The sequence below is a fragment of the Aotus nancymaae genome, unplaced genomic scaffold (assembly GCF_030222135.1).
Source record: "Aotus nancymaae isolate 86718 unplaced genomic scaffold, 86718_ANA_hifiasm-v0.15.2.pri h1tg000033l, whole genome shotgun sequence".
Classification (NCBI taxonomy): Eukaryota; Metazoa; Chordata; class Mammalia; order Primates; family Aotidae; genus Aotus; species Aotus nancymaae.
The window spans coordinates 26,627,065-26,653,819 of NW_026988447.1; the positions used below are offsets into that span (position 1 = coordinate 26,627,065).

At 37.9% G+C, this 26,755-nt stretch overlaps 2 protein-coding genes across 3 annotated transcripts in view; one reads left to right on the forward strand and one right to left on the reverse strand.

Moving 5' to 3' along the window:
* SCOC (short coiled-coil protein) overlaps positions 1-3,832 on the reverse strand; it is a 45,299-nt gene extending 41,467 nt beyond the window's left edge. Inside the window, exon 1 of the mRNA XM_012443222.2 lies at positions 3,585-3,832. Coding sequence (XP_012298645.1) covers positions 3,585-3,654 — 70 coding nt within the window. The 5' untranslated portion in view covers positions 3,655-3,832. The remainder of the gene's footprint in view (positions 1-3,584) is intronic.
* LOC105710741 (uncharacterized) overlaps positions 1-26,755 on the forward strand; it is a 90,628-nt gene that overhangs the window by 29,999 nt on the left and 33,874 nt on the right. Inside the window, exon 3 of one of the 2 annotated variants that reach the window (XR_010345372.1) lies at positions 7,867-7,934. The exons of the other annotated variant lie outside the window; for it this stretch is intronic. The gene's annotated coding sequence lies outside the window, so the exon portion shown is untranslated. Of the gene's footprint in view, positions 1-7,866; positions 7,935-26,755 lie in introns of those variants that run through there. 2 annotated transcript variants of the gene reach the window in all.

Genomic DNA, 26,755 nt, shown 5'->3' on the forward strand with positions numbered 1-26,755 from the left:
AGAGAAATACCAAACAGTTTCATGTATTAAGTATTTAGATCCAAACATCTTATTAACATTGTTAGGTCCTAAAAACTTAGTAGCCATTTAAAAAATTACTATACCCAAATTGAAAGAAGATACATTTTATTTCATTCTTAAAGAAGCACACTTACTTACTTATGGGATGTGTATACCTGTTGGGCACTGCATAACTTCTCTAGCCTTCTCAAACTGCCACCCTCATTATCTGCTCTACTGTTGACTTTCATACAGAACTTGCTTATATCATGGCAATCGCAGAAAACCCAGCATTGAAAGAAATGATGTCACTGAAAAATACGTAGCTCAATCTAGTGTGAAACAATGAATGACAACCCACCACTAGTCCCCTCAGTATCTGAGAGAGGTTGAGATGCCCTCATGGAACCCCTGTGAGTTTGCTGAAGTGCCCTGGAGCACCTTGGCACACAGTTTGGGAGCCATGAGTTAGACAGCATGAACTGGTCTGGAATCCTGTCATTTGTAATGTTGTGTCTTTAGGGATATTTGTTCTGAAATCCATATAACTAACGTACAAATAAATTTATGAAGCACAACTGGTTTGTGATTTGAGTTATTGCTGGCATTGCCAGTTCTCACTGCTCCATACTACCAGGAAGTAGAATTACTTAAATAAATAAAATTCAAAGTAAATGAAAGTTTAATGCCTTCAATTCTCTCCCCAAACAAACCTTTTCAAGAGCTGATAAAAAACTTCCTCCTCCTTTCTCTAGCCTTCCTCTGAGTAAGAAAAGCAGCAGTATAAGGGGGAAGCAATGTGGGAGTAAAAGGAGGCAGTGATGGGTCTAAGCACGGAGATCAGTGCCCGGGACTCGAGACCTGTCTCTTCAGAATTAGAAACAAGTGATCCTTGTGTGACAGCCTCCATGTCCAGCAGCTTCCAATACCACACTCAGCTATCATCCATGTCTTTCTGGATAATCACCAAGGCCAACCCATTAAGGCTTATAATCCTTACAGTTTTTAGAGTTCACTAAAAGGTGCAAGGCTTTCTCTGGCATCCAACTCCAACAAACTACCAAAAAGCCCAACATGAACAAACATAGCCACCACCACTCAACATCCATGCAGAAACTGTAAGATGAGAAGGGTGCTCAGATGGAATGTCTACAACTATGAGAGACTCAGATTGGGATTTTGGCTCTATCACTTCCTGGAGAGGCCTTGAGCAAGTTACTAAAAAAATATGAATTACAGTTTTATCATCTGTAAAATAGGACCATAATATCACAATGATGGTGTAAAGATTAAATGTTAAAAGGACGTAGCATTGTATCTGGAATCCAGTAAATGTACTGAAAGCATTGCATTTAAGATTGACCCTACGAATTCATTGAACATAGGAGTTTGAGATATCATTCCTTTGGTGGTTCTGCCTCTAATTGGCTTTGTACTCTTGGGCAAGGCACTTAGCCTCTCTGGGCCGCTTTTACATATATATGTATATGTACACATGTATTTGTACACATATGTATGCATGTGTGTGTATTATAAAAAGAAAGTAAAAAATTGGACTAAACGCTCTTTTAATATAAACAATACCTTTTTAAAGCTTTACTCTTGCAAGGATTCCACAATTTGAATGAAAGATGTCTGCTAAACAAGCTCCATTTTTTAAATAATAATTTGTTTCCCTGTTTTTAGTTATCAAAGCCCAAGAACATTTTATTGACAAGAGCTAACCAGTGTTACCATGTCAAATGAATAAAATTGTCTCCAAAAGCCAAAGAAACTTGGTGTTTTGGTTAACTGGCACATTTTTGTCACAAATACATGAACAAGTTCCATTTGCCATTTTGAAATATGGAAATTGCAGAAATTAGTACTAGTTTCTGAGTCCACCACTGGTTATTATGCTGGACCAGCTCCAAACACCTTTTGTGCACTGAGATGTTGTGACTCAGTCTAACAAAAGAGGAGAAGGTGGCAAGTGGGAGCAATGAGACGTTGGTCCTCTCATGTGGTTGCCAGCACTCTCACTACCAACCAGAGGGCATTACACACTCTTTCCTACATCTTCAGCGCCCATGCCCACTCCCAGGCTCCATTAGCAAGCAGCTCCTTTGGAGCGCCTCTCAAAACCGCTGCCAGCAGTGGACTGGACACTTGAATTCCCTGCCCTCTTGCTCTTTCCTCCACTGGAAGTGTGAGGGTGGCAGAAGACGAGAGACATGGAGGGGAGAGTTGAAGGGGTGTGATGGGGTGCATGAGAGAGTCGCTGTCAAAAGGCCCGGCACCACCAACAGTCCCCACTTTCAGGCTCAGCCCACATTATAATGCAGAAAAAATTCTGGGCTGAGTCACATTTCAAGCAAGCAAGCTCTCTATATGAACTGCATCCTCCCACAGCATACAGGGCTCCCCATATGCACGCTCATCTCACCTCCCGAAGCTAAGAAACATGAGTTTCCCTCTGTCTTTGTTTCCTTCACTGCCTTCTGCAGCTCTGTCTGTTTTCTAAAACACCCTGGTGGGAGTATGTTAAGGACAGCGGTATCCCATTTCTTCAACAGCCCAGCACCTTGTACCTTTCCTCCCCTTATAAAGACTGAAAATATTCCTCTTTGATTTTGAAAGACCCCCAGCATGTTTATGCAGTGCCAGGAGGGAAGCTTAGCTCTGGCTGGTGGTTTGTGTTAATTGTCTGGCTGCAGTTTAGAAAGACGCTTTTTGAATCTAAGCATTTAGGGAGAAAGTGGAGAAGCGTGGCTGTATGAAAGAGCAATTGATGTTAAATATTCATGCTCTTGCTCTCTGTTAATCAAAATCAGTAACCCCCATGGCTTAGCTGCAGTCTTGCTGGCTTCATACTATGATTGTGCTAAAGGAACTTGGATAGAAAACAACCACCACACAAACGCGCGCGCGCACGTGCGCGCGCGCGCGCACACACACACACACACACACACACACACACACACCCAAGGTCTTGGGTGCTTATAGGTTTGAAGTGTTTCCAGTTAACATTGTGCAGTTCAGCACTGTCTATTTTTTCCAAGATGTTGAATGAACCATAGTTATCCTTTCCATCAGCATTTTAGAACTGCTGTCTTACTTGATTCCTTCTCTCATGTTGAATTCAGTAAACTTTAGCCTTAAAAATCAGACATTTTCTGCAATAATCCTTAAAGCTAATTGTAGCATAGTCTAGTTAATTTTTCAGAAATGGTAACAATTATTTTACAAGACAGAAAAGAAACTGAATATAATTGAACAAAATACGGCGATATTATAGGTTGTTTTAGTAGCAACTTTGAGGTCATGTTTCCTGAATGCTTAGGAAATAAATATTTTTTGTTTTTATTTGATTTATTTTAAAAAGCACATGTTATATAACGACAAGAAGTTTAAAATTATTACTTAATTTAAAAGGAAAATGAAAAACAGTTCTTAATTAAAACCTATTTTTATAACTGTATTTTTTCAAGTTTTCTGCAATGAGTATGTTTTATCATTATACTGAAAATAATAAAAGTTATATTTTTAAAAAACTGAGCGTTTGCTGAATTGTATGTTTGAGAATTCATCCATTTCTTCCTTACCTATGTCATCTGCAAGAGAAATGTTGGTGAACGTGCTGTCTTCCTCCTCCTCTTTCCCGGACCCGTCCATCTTGTTCAATTTTCAGACCTGTTAGTAAGAAAAATGAGGGCAGAGAAAAGCAGCAGTTGTCCCATGTGACCGCCCTTGTTAAATCATTAATCAGTGAGCGTCCAAGCAGGTGCTGTCTGATCCTTGCACTAGCCACCCTCTTCCTGCTTTCCACCTGAGAATTTCTTATCTGAGTGTTGCATTCTTAACCGGAAGTGGTAGGAGACCCAAGTTAAAGACTTACAACCCTTGACCAGAGACTGCTTTGATGGCACAGCTGCTGTACCCTGGCTAGATGCCAAACCCTGCCATCAAGTTTCTTTAGGCAGAATTGTGCAAGTGAATTGCCCAAAAAGCATTAAGGATAAGGTTGGGGGAAGAAATTGACTTCGTATGATTAACATATCTTTTGGATAACCACGATAAACTTCTCAAGTATTTATCAATGACCAGAGCATGACCTGGGGGTAAGTCACAACCCCTCAGAGCCTCAATTTTCTATCTATAATATGAGGATAAGCCTGTTGTAAGGATTAAATGGAAACTGCCTGGTACATAATGTGGACTTGATAAATACAGATGATCAGGCGTATATGAAGAAATAAGATTCTCTATGTATTGAGCTCATCAGTACTCTCTCATATTACTGTTCAGACACCTCCTCCTGTAAAAGTTCATTGAAACAACAGGATCTCCCTTTTCTGTTTCTGGAGTTGAGCCCAAGAGAAGAGATGTTGGCTTCTCTAGCCCTTAGGCAGGGACCATTTATTTGAGGAGGAAGTATTTCTTTACAGCTATTTATCCAGGTGCCCGAGTTGACATTCGTAAACAAACAAAGGAAAACTATTTTAGAATTTCAAATAATCACTCCTTTGAGGGAAAAAATAGCCAAATTTGATGAAGCATTTTAAGCAGATATTAAAATTGTTACTACATGCTACATTCTGCACTAAGTCCTTTGATATACAGGATTTTTCTTTATTCAGGCAAGTTCATTGTTACTATATCAAGCAGAATGGATGTGAGCTGTTGGAAATCCTGAATGTCAAAAATTAATTTCACTAGAATAGAATGCCCCCTAATTTTTCAATTATATTCTGAAAATATTGAGTGCCTATTCTATACAAGCTGAGCACTTCGGAGGTTCAAAGTAAGAGGTTTATTTATTTGCTATTAATAAGCTTATAAAAGAGTTTAAAAACAAGCATCTAGAAAGTTTACAGAAGGGAAAGAATATATACAACTGACAGAATCCTGAAAGGCTTAGAGAAGGGGACATTTGAGATGCATGATCAATGAAAAGTGGGATTCAATAGGCAAAAATGGCCAGGTAGTGAGTGCTTTCTCAGTGAAGGAGTATGGGCAAAAGCTCAGAGACAGGAAGGCATTAGGCACATCCAGAAACCAAAAGTATAAGATACAGGTAAATAAGAGTTGGGAGATAAGGTGGAAAATAGGATGTCATATCTAAGAGCAGTTTGAATGCTAGACTGTATTAGTTCAAGTCCTCTAAGAATCAGACACCAAGATGAGATTAAAAGGATGAGATAAACTAGGGAGGGAGGCAGAAAGGTTGGATGGACATTAGACCATGATGCAAGTCTGACCTGGAGTGAAGACAAAGTGGAATGGAAAGTCCAGCTAGATCTTCAGAATAAATAAAATTTGACAAGGATCTCAAAGAATACTTGAGCCAAAGTTGACCATAAGAGGAGTCTCTTATCTCCCAGAAATGGCCTCCCTTAGTTTTCATGCAGCACTTAGCTACTGGCTGGGAGTAGCTGGTACAAAGTACATTTGTCTGTGCAAATGTAGTTATGGATTTCGGAATACAGCAGCTGAGGTCCTTGGTCAGTCACACTCCCTGTATTTGGAGGTCTACAAGGCACTGGCACATGGCAACCACATGAGCTGCTTCTTCTAGCAACTCTAGAAATGTAATCATGGACCAGTATTTTAAGAAGCATAAAAATTCCTCTCTTGGCTGATCCATTTTCTGTCAGTCCTAGAAATAATAGCACACACTTTTAAAATGCCTACTATGTGTTAGGCAAGAGTCCTATGGGTAGGCACTAATATTATTCCTATTTTAAACATGAGGGAACTGAGTGATGTAGAGAGTTTAAATAAACAACAAAATGTCATGCAGCTAAGTAAGAGGTGGAGCTAAGATTGGACGTGAGGCCCTCTGTAGGGTCTGTGCTCCTGACCATTGTATTATCTACTCATAATAAAATTATCACATGAGGGAAAGAATGGAAGAGTAGAGTTAATCGACTTAATAAAAGAATTTATAAACCAAAGGGTGTATTTGGTTTAACTCATATATTTAGTTTTATTTTTATTACTTATGGCCAACTTTATGTTTCGTTAGGATTGACTAAGCCCTTGATTCTTTGCCTTCTTTCTGATATGCTTCAAGGATATTGCTTATGAAGTGTCTATTCTAATGGATGGGGGAATGAAAAGAAAGAAAACTAAAGTTAGTCAGCATTGCTACCATCCCCATATTCAATGAGCAATAGTTATAATGGAAAAGAGGCCCACTTTTAGCTAGTGTAGAAACTTACCTGTGGATTTAAATTATCCATGGAATATTTTGCTCTTTATTTTCTTCTACTAGTTTTATAGTTTTTGCTCCTATACTTAGGCCATTGATCTATTTTGCATTAATTTTTATATATGAAGTGAGAGGTAGGGATATAGCTTTATTCTTTCACGTTTGGATATCCAGTTTTCCCAACTCTGTTTGTTGAAGAAAATTTGTATTTTCACCACATTTAATTGTCTTAGTATTCTTCTGATAAGTCAATTGGCCATAGATGTTTGAGTTTGTTTCTGGAATCTCATTTCTGGTCCCTTGGGCTATATATCTACCTTTATGCTGGTGCCACACTGTTTTGAATACTGTAGCTTTGTGGTAAATTTTGAATTTGGGGAAGTGTGAGTACTCCAACCTTATTTTTCTTATTCAATATTGTTTTGTATTTTTACAGTCCCTTGCAGTTCCTTATGAATTTGAGGATCAACTTGGATTTGCCACAGGATTCTTAGATTGACACTAAAAGCACAAGCAACAAAGGAAAAAATAGATACATTGGACTTTATAAAAATTAAAAACTTTTGGGCATCAAAAGACATCAAGAATGTGAAAAGACAATGTACATAATGGGAAAAAAATATATTTGCAAATCACATATCTGCTAAGGGTTTAATATCCAACATATATAAAGAACTCTCAGAACTCAAGAACAAAAAAACAATACAATATTTTAAAATACACAAAGAATTTAAATAGATATTTCTCCAAAGCAGATACACAAATAAGCACATGAAAGGATATTCAACATCTTTGATGATGAAAAAAATGCAAATCAAAACCACAATGAGATAGCACTTTACACCCACTAGGATGGCTTTAATTTAAAGCAAAAGCAAAACAAAATGAAAACTAAGTGTAGGTGAAGATATGGGGAAATATAGGAATGTTTGTATATTGCTGGTGGGAATGTAAAATGACGTGGCCACTGTGGGAAACAGTTTGGCAGTTCCTCAAAAAAGATAAACATAGAGTTACCATATGACCTAGCAATTGCACTCGTACAATTAGAGCATATGTCCACACAGAAACTTGTGCATATTTATAGCAGCATTATTTATAGTAGCCAAAAGGTAGAAACAACCCAAATGCCCATCAATGGAGAAATGGATAAATTGTGATACATACATTCAATGGAATATCATTCAGCAGTAAATAAGAACAAAGTACTGATACATGCTAAAACTTAGATGAACCTCAAAAACATTATGCTAAATAAAGGAAGCCAGACAGAAAAGGCCACATATTGTATGATCCCTTTTACATGCTATCTCCAGAATAGACAAGTCCACAGAGACAGAAAGCAGGTTGATAACTGTCAGGGGCTGAGAGAAGAGAATGGGCAGTGATTACTTAATGGCTATGGGGTGTTTTTCTGGGGTGATAAAAAAAATTTTGAAATTAGTGAAAGGTGGTGGTTGCATCACTTTGGGAATATACTAAATGCCACTGAACTGTGTACTTTATAATGGCTAACTTTATGCTATGTGAATTTTATACCGACTTTAAGATTAAAAAAATATAATTCAGAGAAAAATATTATCCATGGTGTGCCTGTCTCTACATAGTATGAATGAATACATTATTTATAAGTATCTTAAATTGTAACTGCTCTACAATTTCAAATTCCACAGAAAACTAGTGTGCCATATATCACAGAATCAAGGGGGCCAGGATATACCTGCATCAAAGGAGGTGAAGGTGAGAATGAGTATCTTTATTATTAAAACAATCATCCCTAAAACAAGACTCAAAAGTATAAATACTAAGGTCAATATAAGTATATAAAAAATCCCATTTTTAAGTGGGCAGTGAGATATAAATATATGTGTATGTTCGTGTGTGTGTGCATGCTAATTGGTGTTAGGGTTAGAACAGAACTGAAGAAAGCATAAAATGAGGAAAATTAGTAAATTAATCATTATTCTCACATTCCCTTTTTCATGATCTCAAACTATCAATATTGATAATTGAAGAACATTGGAAGCTAGTGTTTGCCATGGGCTTTCTCAGAGCTTTTTATGAACAATAACCAAGGAAATATCTCTAAGAGCTCTCAGTGCCAATTATGACATCTGGAGTGTATGCAATCAGGAGATTCCTGGAGAGAAACTGGCATATCTAAAGAAGTTGCTAAGCATTCCTCTTTGATATAAAAGGTTCTCTTTCTTTAGAAGCAATTTCATGTGAAACTATTTGGATATTTTTGACAAATTAGTGCAAATTGGATTAATTCAACCCATTAGCTACAAAGAGAGAATGTGATGGTAAAACTTTATTTTCATTATATGTAGCTAATAACAATAGCTAGTATTTATTGAGTGATGACTTTTTGTTCAGGACTGTTCTCAGTGTTTTACCTCTATCATCTCATTATCCTCACAACAACTCTATAAGGAAACAGAAACATGAGGACAAAATGGCTTGCTCATGACCCACAGCCAGGAAGTGGCAGAGCTGGGATCCATGCCCAGGCAGTCCAGGTCCCAAGCCCACACTCTCACCACATGGAGCCTTCTATAATACATAGGCATTAAAATACACAATCTGATTAATATCCATATTGTATTTTTGCCTCTACATGTTCATTTTAAAGATGAAAATCAAAGATGTAATCAAGATGTAAAAAGGAAATTCTAGATTTCTTACATGTATGTATACCTAAACATACACACATACTAAGTGAAATAATCACTTAGCATAATGTCTTCAAGATTAATCTGTGTTGTTGCATATTGCAAGATTTCCTTTTTTTTATTTTTACTTTTTTTTTTGAGATGGTTTCATCATGTTGCCCAGGCTGGTCTCAAACTCCTGGGCTCAAGCAATCCATCTGCCTTGGCCTCTCAAAGTGCTAGGACTACAGGTGTGAGCCACCATGTCTGGCCAATAGGGTATCTAAAATAGTCTAACTCATGGAATCAGAGAGTGGAATGGTATTGGGGCTGAGGGGAAGAGAAATGGTGGGGAGTTGCTATTCCGTAAGTATAAAGTTATAGTTACACAAGATGAATAAGTTCTAGAGAATGGCTGCATAAAATTGTGCCTGTAGTTTGCAATATGGTACTGTATACTTACAAATTTGTTAAGATGGTAGAGCTCATGTTAAGTGCTTTTACCACAATAAAATAAAAAATTGAAAAAAAAAACAGTTTAGCTATTAGTGTGTCTTTTAAAGTAAAAATTTTCCCTGAATTATATTCTGTTTTAAATAAATTTATCTTTTGGTTTCCACAAGTCTATTTAAATTATATGTCATTTAAATTATGGATTCAATTTCAGTAAATATACTTTAATATGCTAAAAGCCCACATTGAGACAGGAATCTTTATATAACCAATTAGCTTTGGTAATAAAGTGATAAATAGAAACACAATTCTTGACTTTACTGATGACTACTCTCTTATAAGACATCAGTCTGGATTCTTCAGCATTGGCAATAATGAAGCATGACATTCATACTATGCTTATTTAGATAGGCATATAATGCATACAAATTCTGTTTAATAATAGAATTTGGCTGGGCATGGTATCACACACCTGTACTCCCAGTACTTTGGGAGTCCAAGGCAGGAGGATTGCTTGAGCCTAGGAGTTTGAAAGTAGTCTGGGAAACATAGTAAGACACTATCTCTACAAAAAAAAATTTTTTTTAATTAACTGGGCATGGTAGCAAGCCTGTAATCCCAGCTACTCAGGAGGCTGAGGTAGGAGGATCACTTGAACCTAGGAGTTCAAGGCTGCAGTGAGCTATGATCACACCACTGTACTCCAGCATTGGTGACAGAGCAAAACACTTTCTCTTAAAAATAATAATAATAGTAAGATAATTTGGCAGCAATTGGTAAAAATAAAATGCAGTATATATACTTCAGCACAACAACAAAGGGTTAAATGATGTGGATTTGTAGCTCCCTGTTTTGTCCAATTATCCTTAGGCCATCTACTCCAAATCTGACATCCCACCATTCATCAAATATTCATATGGTATCCACTGTGCTTCTAGGGTAAACACTGTATTTCTTTAAATGCCTTCTAAGATGCCCAATTCTGTTTGGGCAACACAGGAAAATTTAAGGCAAAGCTTAACACATTTTATTTTACACATTGTATGTAACTTTTAGTCAGTTTATAAGTTACCTAGATTCATTCAACATTCATTCAACAAATATTTATCAAATACCTGCCATGGGCTAGGCATTGTTCCAGGCACTGAGGTTATAATATAAATGAAATAAAATACTTTTCATCACAGAGTTTACATTTTTGGTGGAGAAGACAGACAATGATTAAACAGATAGACATATACATACACAAATATATATATACTACATATGTATTCAAATATATACACTATATATATATACACAGATATATATACTACATGTATATATACCTAAACACACACACATGCAATGGAGAGGAGAGAAGTGCTATGAAGGAAAACATTGCAGGGTAAGGCACCCAGAGAGTGATAGGAGTGTGGGTGTTATTTTACATATGGTATCAGGAAGGCCTAGCTGATGCAATGACATTGGAGCAGAGACTAAAGTTAGAGTTGAAGGAGCCAGCCCGAGGACATCTGAAGGAAGAACACTGTCAGAGAGATGAGCAAGTGCCAAGACCTTGAGGTGGCATAGCAGCTTTGGCATGCCCAAAGAAGGTGCTAGAACAGAGAGGTTTGAGTGCTGTTTGGAAGCGTATCAGGGACTGACCATGTATAGCCTCACAGGCCCTTTTAAGTTCCTTGGGTTTCACTCTGTGAAATGGGATACATTATGCAGAGGAGAGGCATGATCTGACTTCTGGTTATAGCAGGTTCACTCTGACTGTTGTGAAGATTTTTGGTTGAAGGATGAGAGATCTGGCAAGGCAGAGTCAGGGAAGTGAGTTTAGAAGACTATTACAGTAATCCAGGCAAGAGATGGTGCTGCGATCTGGACCTGAGTGGTCGCTGTTAAAGTGGTATAAAATAGTCGAATTCTGGACATATTTCAAATCTGGATCCAAAGGCATTTGCCAATGTGAAGAGTAAGAGAAAGATCAGTCAAGGATGAGTCTAGAGTTTTTGGCATGAGCAACTAAAAAGGGAGGTATCGTTAGCTCAGATGAGAAAGACTATGAGAGAAACACATGGAAGGAGAAACTTAAGAGTTTGATTTTGGGCATGTCTAGTATGAGATGCCTTTAAACATATTATATGGTTTGGATCTATGTCCCCACCCAAATCTCATGTTGAAATCTCATGAAAAAGGCCCCAGTGATGGAGGTGGGGCCTGGTGGGAGGTGATTGGATCATGGGGGTGGTTTCTAATGGCTTAGCACCATCCTGCTAGTGCTGTTCACATGATAAGGGTTCTCATGAGATCTGGTCATTTTAAAGTGTGTGGCACCTCCCCTATCTGCCTCTTCCTCCTGCTCCTGCCATGTAAGATGCCTGCTCCAGCTTTGCCTTCCACATGCTTCCTGTATAGCCTGTAAAACTGTGAGCCAGTTAAACCTCTTTTCTTTAGAAATTACCCAGTCTTAGGTGTTTCTTTAAGCTGTGTGAGAACAAACTAATACAACATCCAAACAGAAATGTTCCGTGAGCAGGCGAAGATCAGTCTGGAGTTTAGGACAGAAGCTAGGGGAGATATAAACTTGAGAGCTGTCTGAAAGAGGAGGTGTGTAAAGCCACAGGACAGATGAGATCATCTAGGCAATGGTGTAGACAAAACAGAAGAGAAAATGGCTTGTAGTGGTCCACACTTAGAAATCAGAAAGATGAGGAGGAATCAAAGCAGGAGACTGAGAAGCAGCAGCAGCCAATATGGAATGAGGAGAAGCAAAAGACCCATGTTCTGGAAGCCAAATGAGGAAATTCTCTCCAAAGGACAGAGTGATTAACAGTGTTAGGTGGTCAGATAAAATCAGGTAAGGACTGAGGGATGATCCCATATAACATATTTAAATGAATGTCCGGTTTCAGTTTCTAACCAGTGAGAAAATCTAGTGAAGATAGTGGCTACAAAAATAAGCAATTGGGGAGTGATCAGGAAATGGAAACTATGAAGAAAAAGGCCACTTGGGAACTATGAGCAACTCTTTTCCAGCAGGGTGGATTGGAAGCAGAGGAGAACAGGATGGAAAATGTTTATTTTTATGGTTCAGTGGTGAATCCAGAATTTTTCTTCAGTAAGAACCTGGGTTAACATTCTGATTGGAAGAGGACAGGTGGGCATCTAGTCTTGGAAATGCATTTTATATCAGATTAAGAAATGCCATTGTCCTTATCAAAGAATTGAAGAGAGGGAGGATTAAAAACTCTCCCAAGCATCCCCTTGGAGCCACCACTGCCTAGTCTTGAGGGCTGCCATATATGGATGTTAGCCTTGCATAGAGCTGCCTAATAAGGGAAAGTGGGTTCTGAAATCCATCTCATTCTCTGCTCACCAAACCATGCCTTAAACCTCCCAGGTGTGCCTTTTCCTAATTTGCATATATACTAGCCGTACCCTGCATTGATGCAATATAAAACTATTTTTTTCATCCCAATGTGCACAAACTGTATTACCAATTAAATTCTTGTATTATCAGGGAGAAATGCCAGCACTCAACTCTCCAATTGAAAATTATTCAGAATCTATAAAGTGGTTTTTAAAGGTGAGCTATTCTTACTTTCATGTCCATATCCTTACAAGGCATTTATTAGTGTTAAAGCTTTCAAGATCACTTGCCTGTTACTATTAAAACATGTCTACTATTGAGAAAATAAAGCCATGAATTAAATCTGTCTTCAATATAATTTCACATGCCTTCCTTGAACCAACCAACTGATACTTGCTTATGTCTAAACTCTGCAGCCCTTGTCTGAAAATCTTAGTTTGTACCTCACTAAGGTCAGTATGTTCCTATTATTGTGGCTTTGTTGGCTCCCTCTGGTGGATAAATTATGGGAACATTAATTTTAGGTGCTCTTTAAAAAAAAGCTTCAGAATGTTGTTTTGTTTTTGTTTTTCAATTTTTAATTTTTTTTATTTTAATAGGTCTCTGGGGAACAAGTGGTGTTTTGTTACATGAATAAGTTTTTTAGTGGTGACTTCTAAGATTTTAGTGTACCCAGCACCCGAGCAGTGTACACTGTACTCAAAGTGTAGTCCTTTATTCCTCGCCAGCCCCCACCATTTCCCCCAAGTTCACAAACTCCAGTGTATCATTCTTATCCCTTTGTATCTTCATAGCTTAGCTCCTACATATAAGTGAGAACACACGATGTTTGGTTTTCCATTCCTGAGTTACGTCACTTAGGATAATATTCTCCAGTTCCATCCAGGTTGCTGCAAATGCCATTATTTCTTTTTATGGCTGAGTAAATGGTATATATATACCACATTTTATTTATCCACTCATTGATTGATGGGCATTTGGGCTGGCTCCATATTTTTGCAATTGCAAATCATGCTGCTATAAACATGTGTGTGCAAGTATCGTTTTTATATAATGACTTCTTTTCCTCTAGGTAGATACCTAGTAGTAGAATTGCTGGATCAAATGGTAGATCTACTTTTAGCTCTTTAAGGAAACTCCACACTGTTTTCCATGATGGCTGTACTAGTTTACATTCCCACCAGCAGTGTAAAAGTTTTCCTTTTCACCATATCCATGCCAACATCTATTTTTTTTATTTTCTGATTATGGCCATTTTTGCAGGAGTGAAGTGGTATCATATTGTGGTTTTGATTTGCATTTCCCTGATAATTGGTGATATTAAGCATTTTTGCATATGCTTGTTGGCCATTTGTATATCTTCTTTTGAGAATTGTCTATTCATGTCCTTAGCCCACTTTTTGATAGGATTGTTTGTTCTTTCTTGCTGATTTGTTTGAGTTCTTTGTCAATTCTAGATATTAGTCCTTTGTCAGATGTATATTTTGCAAATATTTTATCCCACTCTGTGGGTTGTCTGTTAACTCTCCTACTTATTTTTTTACTTCTTGCCTATATGATCTTTCTGCTGCCAGTAGTCTACCCAAAGGAACTATGAGGAATAATTTGTTAAATGAATTTAGATGAAAAAATGTTAGGCACAGAGGTTGAATCAAAGGTGGCACACAGATATTACTATCCTACACTCTGAAGTGAAAATTACTCATTTAATTTTTAGTTTAATTAAGTCCTATCTATTTGTTTTTGCTTTTGTTGCAATTGCTTTTGGGTTCTTGGTTATGAAGTCTTTGACTAAGTCAACATCTAAAAGGGTTTTTCCAATGTTATCTTCTAGAATCTTTATTGTTTCAGGTCTTAGATTTAAGTCTTTGAGCCATCTTGAGTTGATTTTTGTATAAGGTGAGAGATGAGGATCCAGTTTCATTCTCCTAAATGTGGCCTCCCAATTATCCCAACACCATTTGTTGAATAGGATGTCCTTTGTAAGTATTTGGGTTTTTTTCTGGGTTCTCTATTCTGTTCCACTGGTGTATGTACCTATTTTTATACCAATGCCATGCTGTTTTGGTGACTATGGCCTTATGGTATAGTTTGAAGTCGAGTAATGTGATACCTCCAGATTTGTTCTTTATGCTTAGTCTTGCTTTGGCTATGTGGGCTCTTTGTTGGTTCCATACAAATTTTAGGATTTTGCTTTCTAGTTCTGTAAAAGCTTCAGCATCTTGAAGCCTTGAGGGCTTTGCTCTTCAAAGTGCATACAGGAGATTTCCTGTGTATAAGCTAAGTAGATATGGGACACTTTTGGGAGCAGTAGGTTGGGAGGTGCCAAGGAAAGGACAGTCAGGGTGGCAGTGGCAATCTTGTAGACATGTGTTAGATGGAATCACTCTTGATAGGCAAAGGGCTTTTTAAAATATTGAATTGAAGTATAACATACATACAATAAAGTATGCAAATTATGAAAGTATAGATACATAATATGTATCCAACACCCAGATCTAAACCATTTCCAGAACTTCAGGGTAAGAATTTTTTTAGTTGGTTTTGTTTATTAGCATTCAGGTCAATTTTGCAACAACAACAACAAAAAACTTGTAATTACAGAATTGCTGCCAGTAGTCTACCCAAAGGAACTGTAAGGAATAATTTGTTAAATGCAAGATGAAAAAACACTGGGCATAGAGGCTGACTCGAAGGTAGCACACAGATATTACTATCCTACACTCTAAAGTGGAACTTACTCATTTTTGTTCTTTACTCAGTTGTGTTCCTCAATTTGCTCTTTTTTGAACAATTTTCCAATTTTATTCCTTTTCTTCAGTTCAAAACACATCAATTAGGTGTTGTATGCTCAGGTCTGTGGATTCAGAAAGGAATAAGCTGTTGTCCCTGCTCCCCAAGAACTAATAGACCAGTTGGGTTTAAAGCAAAAATAGGAGATGAGTGACTGTAATCCAATGTTTTAAGTGTATCAATAAGAAGACCTAACATAATAGAGCATGTCCTATGTGCTAAGCTTCCTTCTCAGCATGTTCCCTGCATCTTTTCATTTAAAACTCATCACCACTGTTCTTCCATTACTGGTGAGGAAGCAGAAGCATGAGGAGGCTAGTGATGTGCCCAAGGACTATGTGGCTGGTGATTGTGGCTGCCAGGACTTGGTTCACACATATCCACTTCTCAAGTGTGGCATTGGAGGTACCTGCCGTGCACTGAGGGAGCAGGGAGATATTTGAATATCTTGTCCTTTGAGCTCCTCAACCAGCAGCAATGCTCAGCACTACAGAAAAAAACATGCCAAGGAGTATCTTTTCCTGATATAGTCCTAGTCCAGCCCCAAACTTGCCATCTCGCAGATTCAAGCAAAAGCTGGCTGCATCATTGTAAAAATTCAAAGGCATGTTTTGTTTTCATATGGAATATAGCAAAGTGTTGGATTACTCCAGAGTTAACACTTGACTGTTCATTGTTATAGCATGAATTCCTCCAAATCGTAGGTAATCAACATAATTAGTTGTCAATCACATTTGTTTTGTTTGAAAGAGTCTCACTATGTTACCCAGGCTGCCCTTGACCTCCTGAGATCAAGCCTCAGCCTCCCAAGTATCTGGGACTACAGGCATGTGCCATTATGTCTGGCTTTGTGTCAAGCATGTTTTTAAAAATAATTTCTATTTAAATTGCTGGTTGAATTGTCCACTAATAAGTGATTTTTTTTTTTCAGTATTGAAAGCATAGTAGAAAGAATTATTGTAACCTTAGGGAGCTCCAAAAAGCTCAAAACAGATCAGTGTGGTGGTGCAGGATTTTAAAATCCCACCTGAGGATGGTGTTTGCATCTTCCTCCTATCAAAATTCGCTAAAGCAGGCAAAGACTGAGGACAAAGACAGCAGAGCCTTCCCACATAATCACAGAATCCTTGCTCTTTGGAAAGAGGCAAATTCTGTTCATCAGCAACACTGTAATGGCTTCACACTTAACACTCCTTAGAGGACAAGGGCCAAATTTAATATAAACTAAGTTTTGTTTCTCACAGGTTAGATACAGATGGGAACAGGAAAATGACAACAAGGTCTAGTAGTAGTTATGATAGTGCTGATGTGGGAAGTGATTCTCAGCTTCTTCAAGCCATCCTATACCACATCGGGGTATGCTGTGAAAATGAAGTTTGTGTAATCATTAGAAGAGAGAATAAAGGCAGAAACATTGAGTCCCAACAGTTATCACAGCTGCCTACCTCCAAGACTGGACCACAGGCCTCAGGAGCAGAGTCACATTGTGAGCAGTGATTGAGTTTCACTGATATAATGGTATCAGATTGAGCTTTATTAGGGCTACCGTTCTTTGTGTCTAATTCATAATTTTGTTATGGTTTCCTAGGTGTAGAAGAATTGTAAACACAAGCATTTATATATTTATATGTTTAAACATATACTTAAAACAAGATGATAAAAGACTTTGGCATTAGAAGTCCATGGAAGGTTTCTTTCTCCTTAACAGTGTAGGAAGGTCTGCATGTAACTCATTCGAGAAATGCTGTACTGTAAACCGTGGGCCTACAGAGGGAGACAAACACAGCCCTTGCTTTTCAGGAGCTCACATTGACAGAATTCACTGCAGTGGACACAAGTGAAGAAATTATACATGAACTCTTTTGAAGTCATGACACTATATTTATTAGTTTTGTTTTTTTTTTAACTCTTTGACACTCTTTAAAAGTTGCTGCTCAGCAAATAACTTTATTCTGTGTTGCCTATTGGGATCTTCCCCTCAACATCCTCATTGATTTTTTTTTTTTTTTTTTATCAATTTGTGTACAGTAAAGTTCACTCTTTGTGGACCACTGTTTTATGGCGTTGAAAACACATAGAGCCACATATTTACCTACCCAAGTAATGTATAGAACAGTTCCATTATGCTAAAAATTATTCCCCATCCAGCCCCCCTGTAGAAAAACCCCTCCCCTTTTCCCCAATCCTGCTAACCACTGAACCACTGACCTGTTTCTATCCCTATAGTCATGCCTTTTACATGATATCATAAAAATGTAATCATACAGTATGTAGCCTTTTGAGTCTGGCTTGTTTCACTTACAGAATGCATTTAAGATCCATGTTGTTGTGTAAATCGATAATATATTCATTTGTATTGCTGAGTAACAGCCCACCGTATGGGTATATCATCATTTCATTACCTACTGAAGGACATTGAAGTTGTTTCCAGTTTGGAATGACTGTGAATAAAGTTGTTATACACATTTTTATATGAGTTTTTGTATGAATATAAATTTTCAGCTCATTTGGATAAACACTCGAGTGGGATTTCTGGATCATATGGGAAGTATATGTTTAACTTTATAAGAAATTTCCAAATTGTCTTCCAACTTGATTGTACTATTTAGTGTGCTCAACAGCAATGAATGAGAGTTCCTGTTGCTTTGCATCTCACCATACTGCCGTGCTTTTCTTTATTCTAACAATTCTGATAGGTATGTACTACTGTCACATTATGGTTTTCATTTACATTTTCCTGATAACAAATGATACTGAACATCTTTTTTATGTTTCTTTGCCATTGATATCTTCTTTAAATAAATAGCTGTTCAGATATTTTGCCCATTTGTAAGATTGGGTTGTTTCTTTTCTTATTGCTGATTTTTAAGATATATATAGATACACACACACACACACACACACACACACACACACACATATATATACTCTGGAAACAAGTCTTTGTCAGATATGTGATTTGCAATTTTTTTCCCAGTCTATGCCTTATCTCTGTGCCAGTCTTTTCTTTCTTTTTTCTTTTTTCTTTTTTTTTTTTTTTAGACAAAGTCTCACTCTGTCGCCTAGGCTGGAGTGCAGTGGCATGATCTCAGCTCACTACAACCTCTGCCTCCTGGGTTCAAGCAGTTCTCTGCCTCAGCCTCCCAAGTAGCTAGGATTACAGGCATGCACCACCACGCCCGGCTAATTTTTGTATTTCTAGTAGAGATGGGGTTTCACCATGTTGGCCAGGCTGGTCTTGAACTCCTGACGTCGTGATCCACCCACCTTGGCGTCCCAAAGTGCTAGAATTACAGGTGTTAGCCACTGTGCCTGGCTTGTGACAGTCTTTTCATTTCTCAACTGCATCTTTGGCCAAGCAAAGATTTGAATTTTAATAACGTCAAGTTTATCAGTTTTTTCTTTTATGTGTTGTGCTTTTATTGTTGTATCTAACAACTCACTGAGAACACAAGATCACAAAAAAATTTCTATGTTTTCTTCTAGACACTTTATAGTTTTATGTTTTGCATTTAGGTTTATAATCTATTTTTAGTTAATTTTTGTTTAAGGTACAGGGAGATTCATTTTATGCAAATGGACTATTCTGGCATCATTTTTGAAAAAACTGTCATATGTCCATTGTATTATCCTGGCATCTTTTTTAAAAATCAGCTGACAGGCCGGGCGCGGTGGCTCAAGCCTGTAATCCCAGCACTTTGGGAGGCCGAGGCAGGTGGATCACGAGGTCAAGAGATCGAGACCATCCCGGTCAACATGGTGAAACCCCATCTCTACTAAAAATACAAAAAATTAGCTGGGCATGGTGGCGCGTGCCTGTAATCCCAGCTACTCGGGAGGCTGAGGCAGGAGAATTGCCTGAACCCAGGAGGCGGAGGTTGCGGTGAGCTGAGATCGCGCCATTGCACTCCAGCCTGGGTAATGAGCGAAACTCGGTCTCAAAAAAAAAAAAAAATCAGCTGACAATATTTCTGTGGGTCTATTTATGAATTTTATTTTCTGTTCTATTGTGCCATGTGTCTGTCCTTTATCCAATCCAATTCTGTTTTGATTAGTATAGACTTTTTCAAGACTTACTTTTAAGTAAGTCTTAAAATCCTGAAGTGTGAATCCTTCAACTTTTTTTTTCTTTTTTAGCATTGTTTTAGCTATTCTAGGTCCTTTGCCTTTCCATATAAGTTTAAAAATTAGTTTGTCAGCATCTATAAAAAGCTTACTGGATTTTGATTGGGATTTCATGGAATCTACAGATCAAACTGTGGAGAACTGGCATCTTAATAATATTAACGCTTCCAAATCATGAACCCAGTATATCTGTCAATGTGTTTATATTTTTCTTAATGCCTTTCATCAGTGTCATTTTCAACATATAGACCATGGACATGTTTTATTCGACTTATACCTAAGTACTTAACTTTTTCAGTGCAATTGTAAATGATCTTGTGTCTTAATATCAAATGATAATTATTCATGTCTGGAATATAGGAATATGATTGGTTTTTGTATATTGACCTTTTAAAATGTACTTATGAGTTCTAGGAGTGTTTTGTATATTTTTGGAATTGTCTACATTGATAACCATGTCATCTTCAAATAAAGTTTTTCTTGGCTTATTTCACTGGCTATGACTTCCAGTCTGGTCTTGATTAGGGATAATCATAAAGGACATCCTTGCTTTATTCCCAGTTTTGGAGAGGAAAACATTCAGTATTTTACTCTGAAGTATGATGTTAGTTGTAGGTTTTTCATAGCTTTCCTATATAAAGTTAAGGAAATTCTCTTCTATTCCTAGTTTTCTGAGACTTTTATCATGAATGGATGTTGAATTTCATTGATTTTGTTTTTATTTCCATTGAGATGAATGTATATAATATGATGAATTACATTGATTGATTTTTTAAATTTAAGCCAGATTTTCCTTCCTGGAATCTGAGATAAACCCCAACTGGTTATATGCTATCCTTTTAGTATATTGCAAGATTTGATTTGCTAATATTTTGTTGAGAATTTTTGCATTTATTTTCATGAAGTATCTTGGGCTGTAGTTTTCTTTTTTCTTGCAATGTGCAAGCTGGTTTGAGTCTCAGGGTAATGCTGACCTCACCAGATGAATTAATAAATGTTCTATATTCTGGAAGATATTATATAGAATTGGGATTATTTCTTGCTTAATTGTTTTGTAGATTTTACCAGTGAAACCATCTAGACTAGGGGTTTTCTTTTTAGAAGTTTTAAAACTACAGTTTCAATTTCTTTAATAAATATTGGACTATTCAGGTTAGTTATCTTCAGTGAGTTGTGGTGGTTTGGCTCTTTCAAATAATTGGTTCATTTTTTCTACATTGTTGAACTTATGGATATAGTGTTGTCTATACTTTTCTCTTATTATCTTTTTAATGTCTGTGAGATCAGTAGTGATATCCCTTGTGGCATTCCTGATATTGAGAAATTGTGTCTTCACTCTCTTTTTCTTGGCCAGCTTGACCAGTGACTTATCATTTTTTTTTTACTTTATCAAAGAATCGATGTATTTGTCCATTTGAGTTGCTATAAAGGAATACATGAGGCTGGGTAATTTATAAAGAAAAGAGATTTATTTGACTGACAATTCTGCAGGCTATACAACCATAGCACCAGCATCTGCTTGGGTTCTGGTGAGGAAGCTTTTACTCATGGTAGAAGATGAAGGTCGCACACATATGTCACATACTGAGAGTGGGAGCAAAAGAGAGAGAGGAGAAGGTGCCAGGCTCCTTTTTAAACAACCAGATCTCATGGAAACTCATTACTGTGGGGAGGGCACCAAGCCCTTCATGAGGGATCTGCCCCATGAACCAATCACTGCCCACCAAGCCCCACCTCCAACACTCAGAATCACATTTTAACATGAGATTTGGAGGTGACAAACATCCAAACTCTATCAATCAGCTTTTGGTTTCATTGATTTTATGTATTGTTTTTCTATTTTCAATTTCATTTATTTATGTTTTATATTATTTCCTTTCATCTGGTCACTCTGATGATATTTCTAGGCCTAGCACTATGGGCCTGTGGTGGGCATGGCAGCCTCTGAAGATCTCCCAAATGCCTTCGGGGCCATTCTCCAGGTGCTTGAGGAATAGCACCTGGATTCCTTCTGTCCCCACTAATTTCCTTATCAAATGATCACTTGGCCACGACCATGATTTTCTCTCCTAAACATGTTTTCCTATTCTTTACATGGCAGATTGAGATTTTCCAAATGTGTATGTTCTGCTTTTCCTTTAATTGTAAATTCCATCTTTAAATTGTTTCTCTCTTTTCACATTTTACTATAAGCAATTAAGAGAAGCTACTTAGCATCCTAAAACACTTCACAGCTTAGACATTTCTTCTGCTAAATATCCTAGTTCATCACATTTAAGTTCTGCCTTTTCCATAATATCCTGGGAACACGAACATAATTCAGCTAAGGTCTTTGACATTTTGTAACATGGATGCCCTTTCCTCCAGTTTCCAATATTTGTTCCTCATTTTCATCTACAAGTTCATCAGAATGGCCTTTACTGTCTATATTTCTACCAGCATTCTGATCATGACCACTTGAATAATCTCTAAGAAGACTGGGGCTTTTTCTACACCTCTCTTCTTCTTCTGAGCCTTCACCATAGTCGCCCTCAATGCTCTTAGTGTATTGTCATGGCAATACAAATTTTTTCCAGCATTCACTTCAAAACTGTTTCAGCCTCTATTCATTACCCAGTTCCAAAGTTGCTTCCACGTTTGTAGGTATTTATTATAGCAATACCTCACTCCTCTGGTACCAATTTCTGTCTTAGTCTGGAGGCTGGCAAGTCCAAAATCAAGGTGCTAGCATCTGGTAAGGGCCTCCTTGCTTCATCTTCACATGGCAGGACGTGGAAGGGAGCAAACCCACTCTTGCAAGCCCTTTTTATAGCAGCATTAATCCTTTTATGAGAGCAGAGCCCTCATAATCTAAACACACCTCCCATTAAGACCTGCCTCCCAGCATTGTTGAATTAAGAAGTGAGTTTTTAACACATTAGTTTGAAGGGGATACATTCAGACCATAAGAATGTCTGTCAGTAATTGGAAAATTGTCAACAATTATTTCTTAAACATTTCTTCTATCCATTCTTTCTTCTCATTGTGGGATTTCAAATTATATATACGTTAGACTGTCTAATATTGTCCCTTAGCTCTTGGACACTTTGTTCTATTTTTTCCACTCCTTTCTCCTTGTGTTTCAGTTTGAGTAAATTTTATTGACCTATATTCCACTTCATTAATTATTTCTTTGACTATATCAAGTCTACTGATAACTCCATCAAAGGTGTTTTATATATCTGCTACTGTGTTTTTTATGTCTGACATTTTTAGTTGATTCTTTCTTGTTGTTTCTATCTCTCTACTGAAATTATCTATATGATCTTGCATGCTGTCTACCTTTTCCATTAGTTTTTAATATATGTGGCATGGTTATTTAAAATTCCCTGTCTGATAAATCCAACATGCTTATAAGGCTGGTTCTGATGATTACTTTGCCTTTCCAAGCTGTATTTCTTCTTGCCTTTTTGTATACCATGTGATTTTTTGATGAAAGGTAAATATGTTACATAGGGCAGTAGATTCTATGTAAATATTTGTTTGCTTGGAACTGAGTATGCCTTTCCTTCTGCTAGAACTTTAATGGGGGAATTTGTATTAATTTAGTCCAGAGTTGGACTGGAAGTTTGCTATTGCTATGGTTACCCTCAGGGCTCCAGAAGCTTTAAACTCCTCTAGTGATATTTTGTTTCTGTCTCTTATCTTGGTTTTGAGTCTCCCCTTTGCATTACCCTCCAGAGAGTCTGTACGTAGTTTTCCAAACCATATTCTACTGCAACTCTTATTAGCATGGAGGCTGAGAGAGGGAGAGGAGAGACCGCTTAAGTTCTGTTCTTTTTTTTTTTTTTTTTTTTTTTTTGAGACAGAGTTTCTCTCTTGTTGCCCAGGCTGGAGTACAATGGCATGATCATCTCAGCTTACTGCAACCTGTGCCTCCTGGGCTCAAGTAATTTTCCTGCCTCAGTCTCCGAGTAGCTGGGATTCCAAGCACGCACCATTATGCCCAGCTATTTTTTATATTTTTAGTAGAGACGAGGTTTCACCATGTTGGCCAGGCTGGTCTCGAATTCCTGACCTCAGGTGATACTCCCACTTCGGCCTCCCAAAGTGCTGAGATTACAGGCATGAGCCACCACACCCAGCTCTTATGTTCTTATGAAGCTTCAGTCTTAGCAGAAACTGAAAACCTGGGTCTTAGTGGATCTTGCAACTTTTCAAGCTGCAGTGATTGCCTATCAAGTATTCCTGCCCCTCTCCCAAAGTGAAACTTCTTTTCCCTCCTGTTCTCCTCTCCTAGCTGCAGTTAGTTTCCAGGGGTACAATTTTGACCAATTTCCCTTTGTAGATTAAAGCTTCGTTAGGTGGGGAAGATAAAGGGAATGTATAAGGGTGGTGTTTGGGCAGTGACTGCTGTTCCCCTTCCCCAGCCGGCATTTTGGAGGACATTTTCTGAGGCTTCTCCTTGATCTACTCTGTGACGCCTGTTGTTCTTGGAGGGAAAAACTGTAAGAGAGTGCGAACCCTTCTACGTCTGAGCGCCTGGGACTTCACACTGTCATGCTAGTGTTACCGGAAACAGGTCCTGATCCAGACCCCAAGAGAGTGTTCTTGGATCTTGTGCAAGAAAGAATTTAGGGTGAGTTCATACAGTAAAGTGAGAGCACATTTATTAAGAAGTAGAGAAATAAAAGAATGGCTATTCCATAGACAGAGCAGCCCCAATGGCTGCTTGTTGCCCATTTTTAAGGTTATTTCTTGATGATATGCTAAGCAAGGGGTGGATTATTCATGCCTCCTCTTTTTAGACTACATAGGGTAACTTCCTGAGGTTGCCACAGCATTTGTAAACTGTCATGGTGCTAGTGAAAGTGTGGCAGTGAGGACCACCACTTGGTTTTGGTGGGCTTTAGCTGGCTTCTTTACTGCAATCTGTTTTATCAGCAAGGTCTTTATGACCTGTGTTTTGTGCAGACCTCCTATCTCATCCTGTTACTTAGAATGCCCAACCATCTGGGAATGTAGCCCAGTAGGTCTCAGCTTCATTTTACCCAGCTCCTTGGAGTTGCTGTGGTTCAATGCCTCTGACACTAGCTCACACCTTGCCTTTAGCAATTCTTTAAACATTTCTAGAATAATCTTCTTACCAGTTTTTTATGGCATTTGGCAGCATCTGTTCTAGGTAAGTGTATGCTTGAATACTGTTTCTCCCTGCAGGCCCTTGTGTTTCTCTTGGTTTTAAGATAGTTGTTTGCCTATAACATCAGTTCTCTCATAGGGGTTCAAGAATACAAATTTGTTAATTTTGGTATTAGGTTCAAACTACGAAATTGTTCATTTTGTAGTTTATCTAGCTTTTTTCTCATTGTAAGAATGGGAGAAGTACTTTTCTAACCTCTCAAATCTCCAAGCTTTAACAAGAACCATTATTTATTTTGAAATTTTAAATTTCTCCAGCATTAACTTTATTTTGAAAGTTTTAGAGAATTTTTGCAACAGCCCCAAACCATCTTTCTATGTATATTTGGAAACTAGAACTGGAATCACTAGTAAAGATGGTGTAAAAATGACAAAAAAATAAAGTTTGGGGTCACTGAATTTTTTTTTATTTTCTGTATGTTTCTCTCACTCAAACTTGGAGCTGGCTCTGTGTTTCATATGGGCTCAAGGAAAGTATGTGATAGGACAGAAAGCAGAAATAACTGCAAGAATTTCTGGCTTTTGTTTCCAGTAGCCTGAGTTCACAGTAGAACTTAGAGAGTTTACAATAAAGAAGAAAAAAACGGGGAGACATGTTAGAAGAAACAAAAAAGGGTAACCGGAAGAAAAGAAGGCTTCCTAGAGTGGAAAAAAGGTTCCTGCACCAGAACAGGAGATGAAGGGAGGCCTTGGAATAGACAAGAAAAGATGCTGCAAGAACCTATAGAGAAAGAGCTGCATGCAATATCTAGGCAAACAAGACCCCTAAGCCACCTTACAAGAGAGTCCCCTGTCTTAGGTGTGGCTTGGAAACATCAAAATGTTAGCAGTCCTGAAAAGCCCTTAAGATCATAGACAACGGAAGTCTTAGTGGAAACTTGTGGAACAGATGAAAACACCAAGTCTCCATAGATACCTTCACACTGCAGAATATGCTGGACACTGACATGACCTTCAGAAGGGAGGGGAGGCCCTGAGAATGTCTGAGATTGTATTTTCTCATAAGCCTGGGAGATAGTCAAATTTAATTGATTTCTAGAAAATAAAGAGATTTAGTATTGCTTACATACGTTAATTTGTAGGCTGAGAATCATACTTGCTACAAAAGTAATCCATTCCGAGGCACCTAGTTATCATAGTTTCACTGAAAATATTTCATATTGTAGTGACTCAAGAATTTTTCCACTCCAATGCATCTGAGGGATTCAGCATGCCCTCAGTTGTAATGATTCCTCCCTAGGGTGCAGTGGGGTGGTCAGGGCAGCAAGGGAAAGGCACTTGGAATAAATCCCCAGGTGATTCTGAAAAGGATTTCCTCCACACACTCACTCTCTTTTTCCACCCCTTCCCTGAGAATCTGTTTTCACCTCTTTTGGTCTATGTGCATGTTTTTCAATTAGGACACTAAAGCAAAGACATAGTTTGACTCTTGTAAGCAAGAGGTGTGTTCTTACAAAGGTGCACATAAAGCAAACATATCTATGGGCAAACATATAATACTATATACATAAATTGAAATAATTGTTGTTAATGGCATTATAGACAACTAAAGAATAGGTTTGTTTGTGACTCTGGCTAGGAGAGAAAAATCCCTAGGTTTCCTTCTAGGAAGTTGTTATTGACTTGAGAAACTGTCCTCCTTCTGACCCAGCCTCCCACTGAGGTTGTAAGAAGGATCAAGTGAAACACACATAAGCATCTGAATGAAAATGTCCCCAAAGTGAACAATTGAGAGAATTGCCGCTATCCTTCCATTCAGTTCTGTTGACTGAGGCCCTGGAACTGGCATACTGATGAGAGATGTTTGACATTATCATAACAGAGTTGTGTGTTTTTTGTTGGTGTTTCTGCCAGTGAGGCCTCATTGGGGGATGACACATTATCTGTTCCGTTTTTCAGAGCTTCCGTCTGGTGCCAGTGTGAAGAAGCACAGCTAGAGATCTGGTGGTGGGACTTACTTTCTTATTTCTGGAAATGTTTCACCACCGAAAAAGCCAC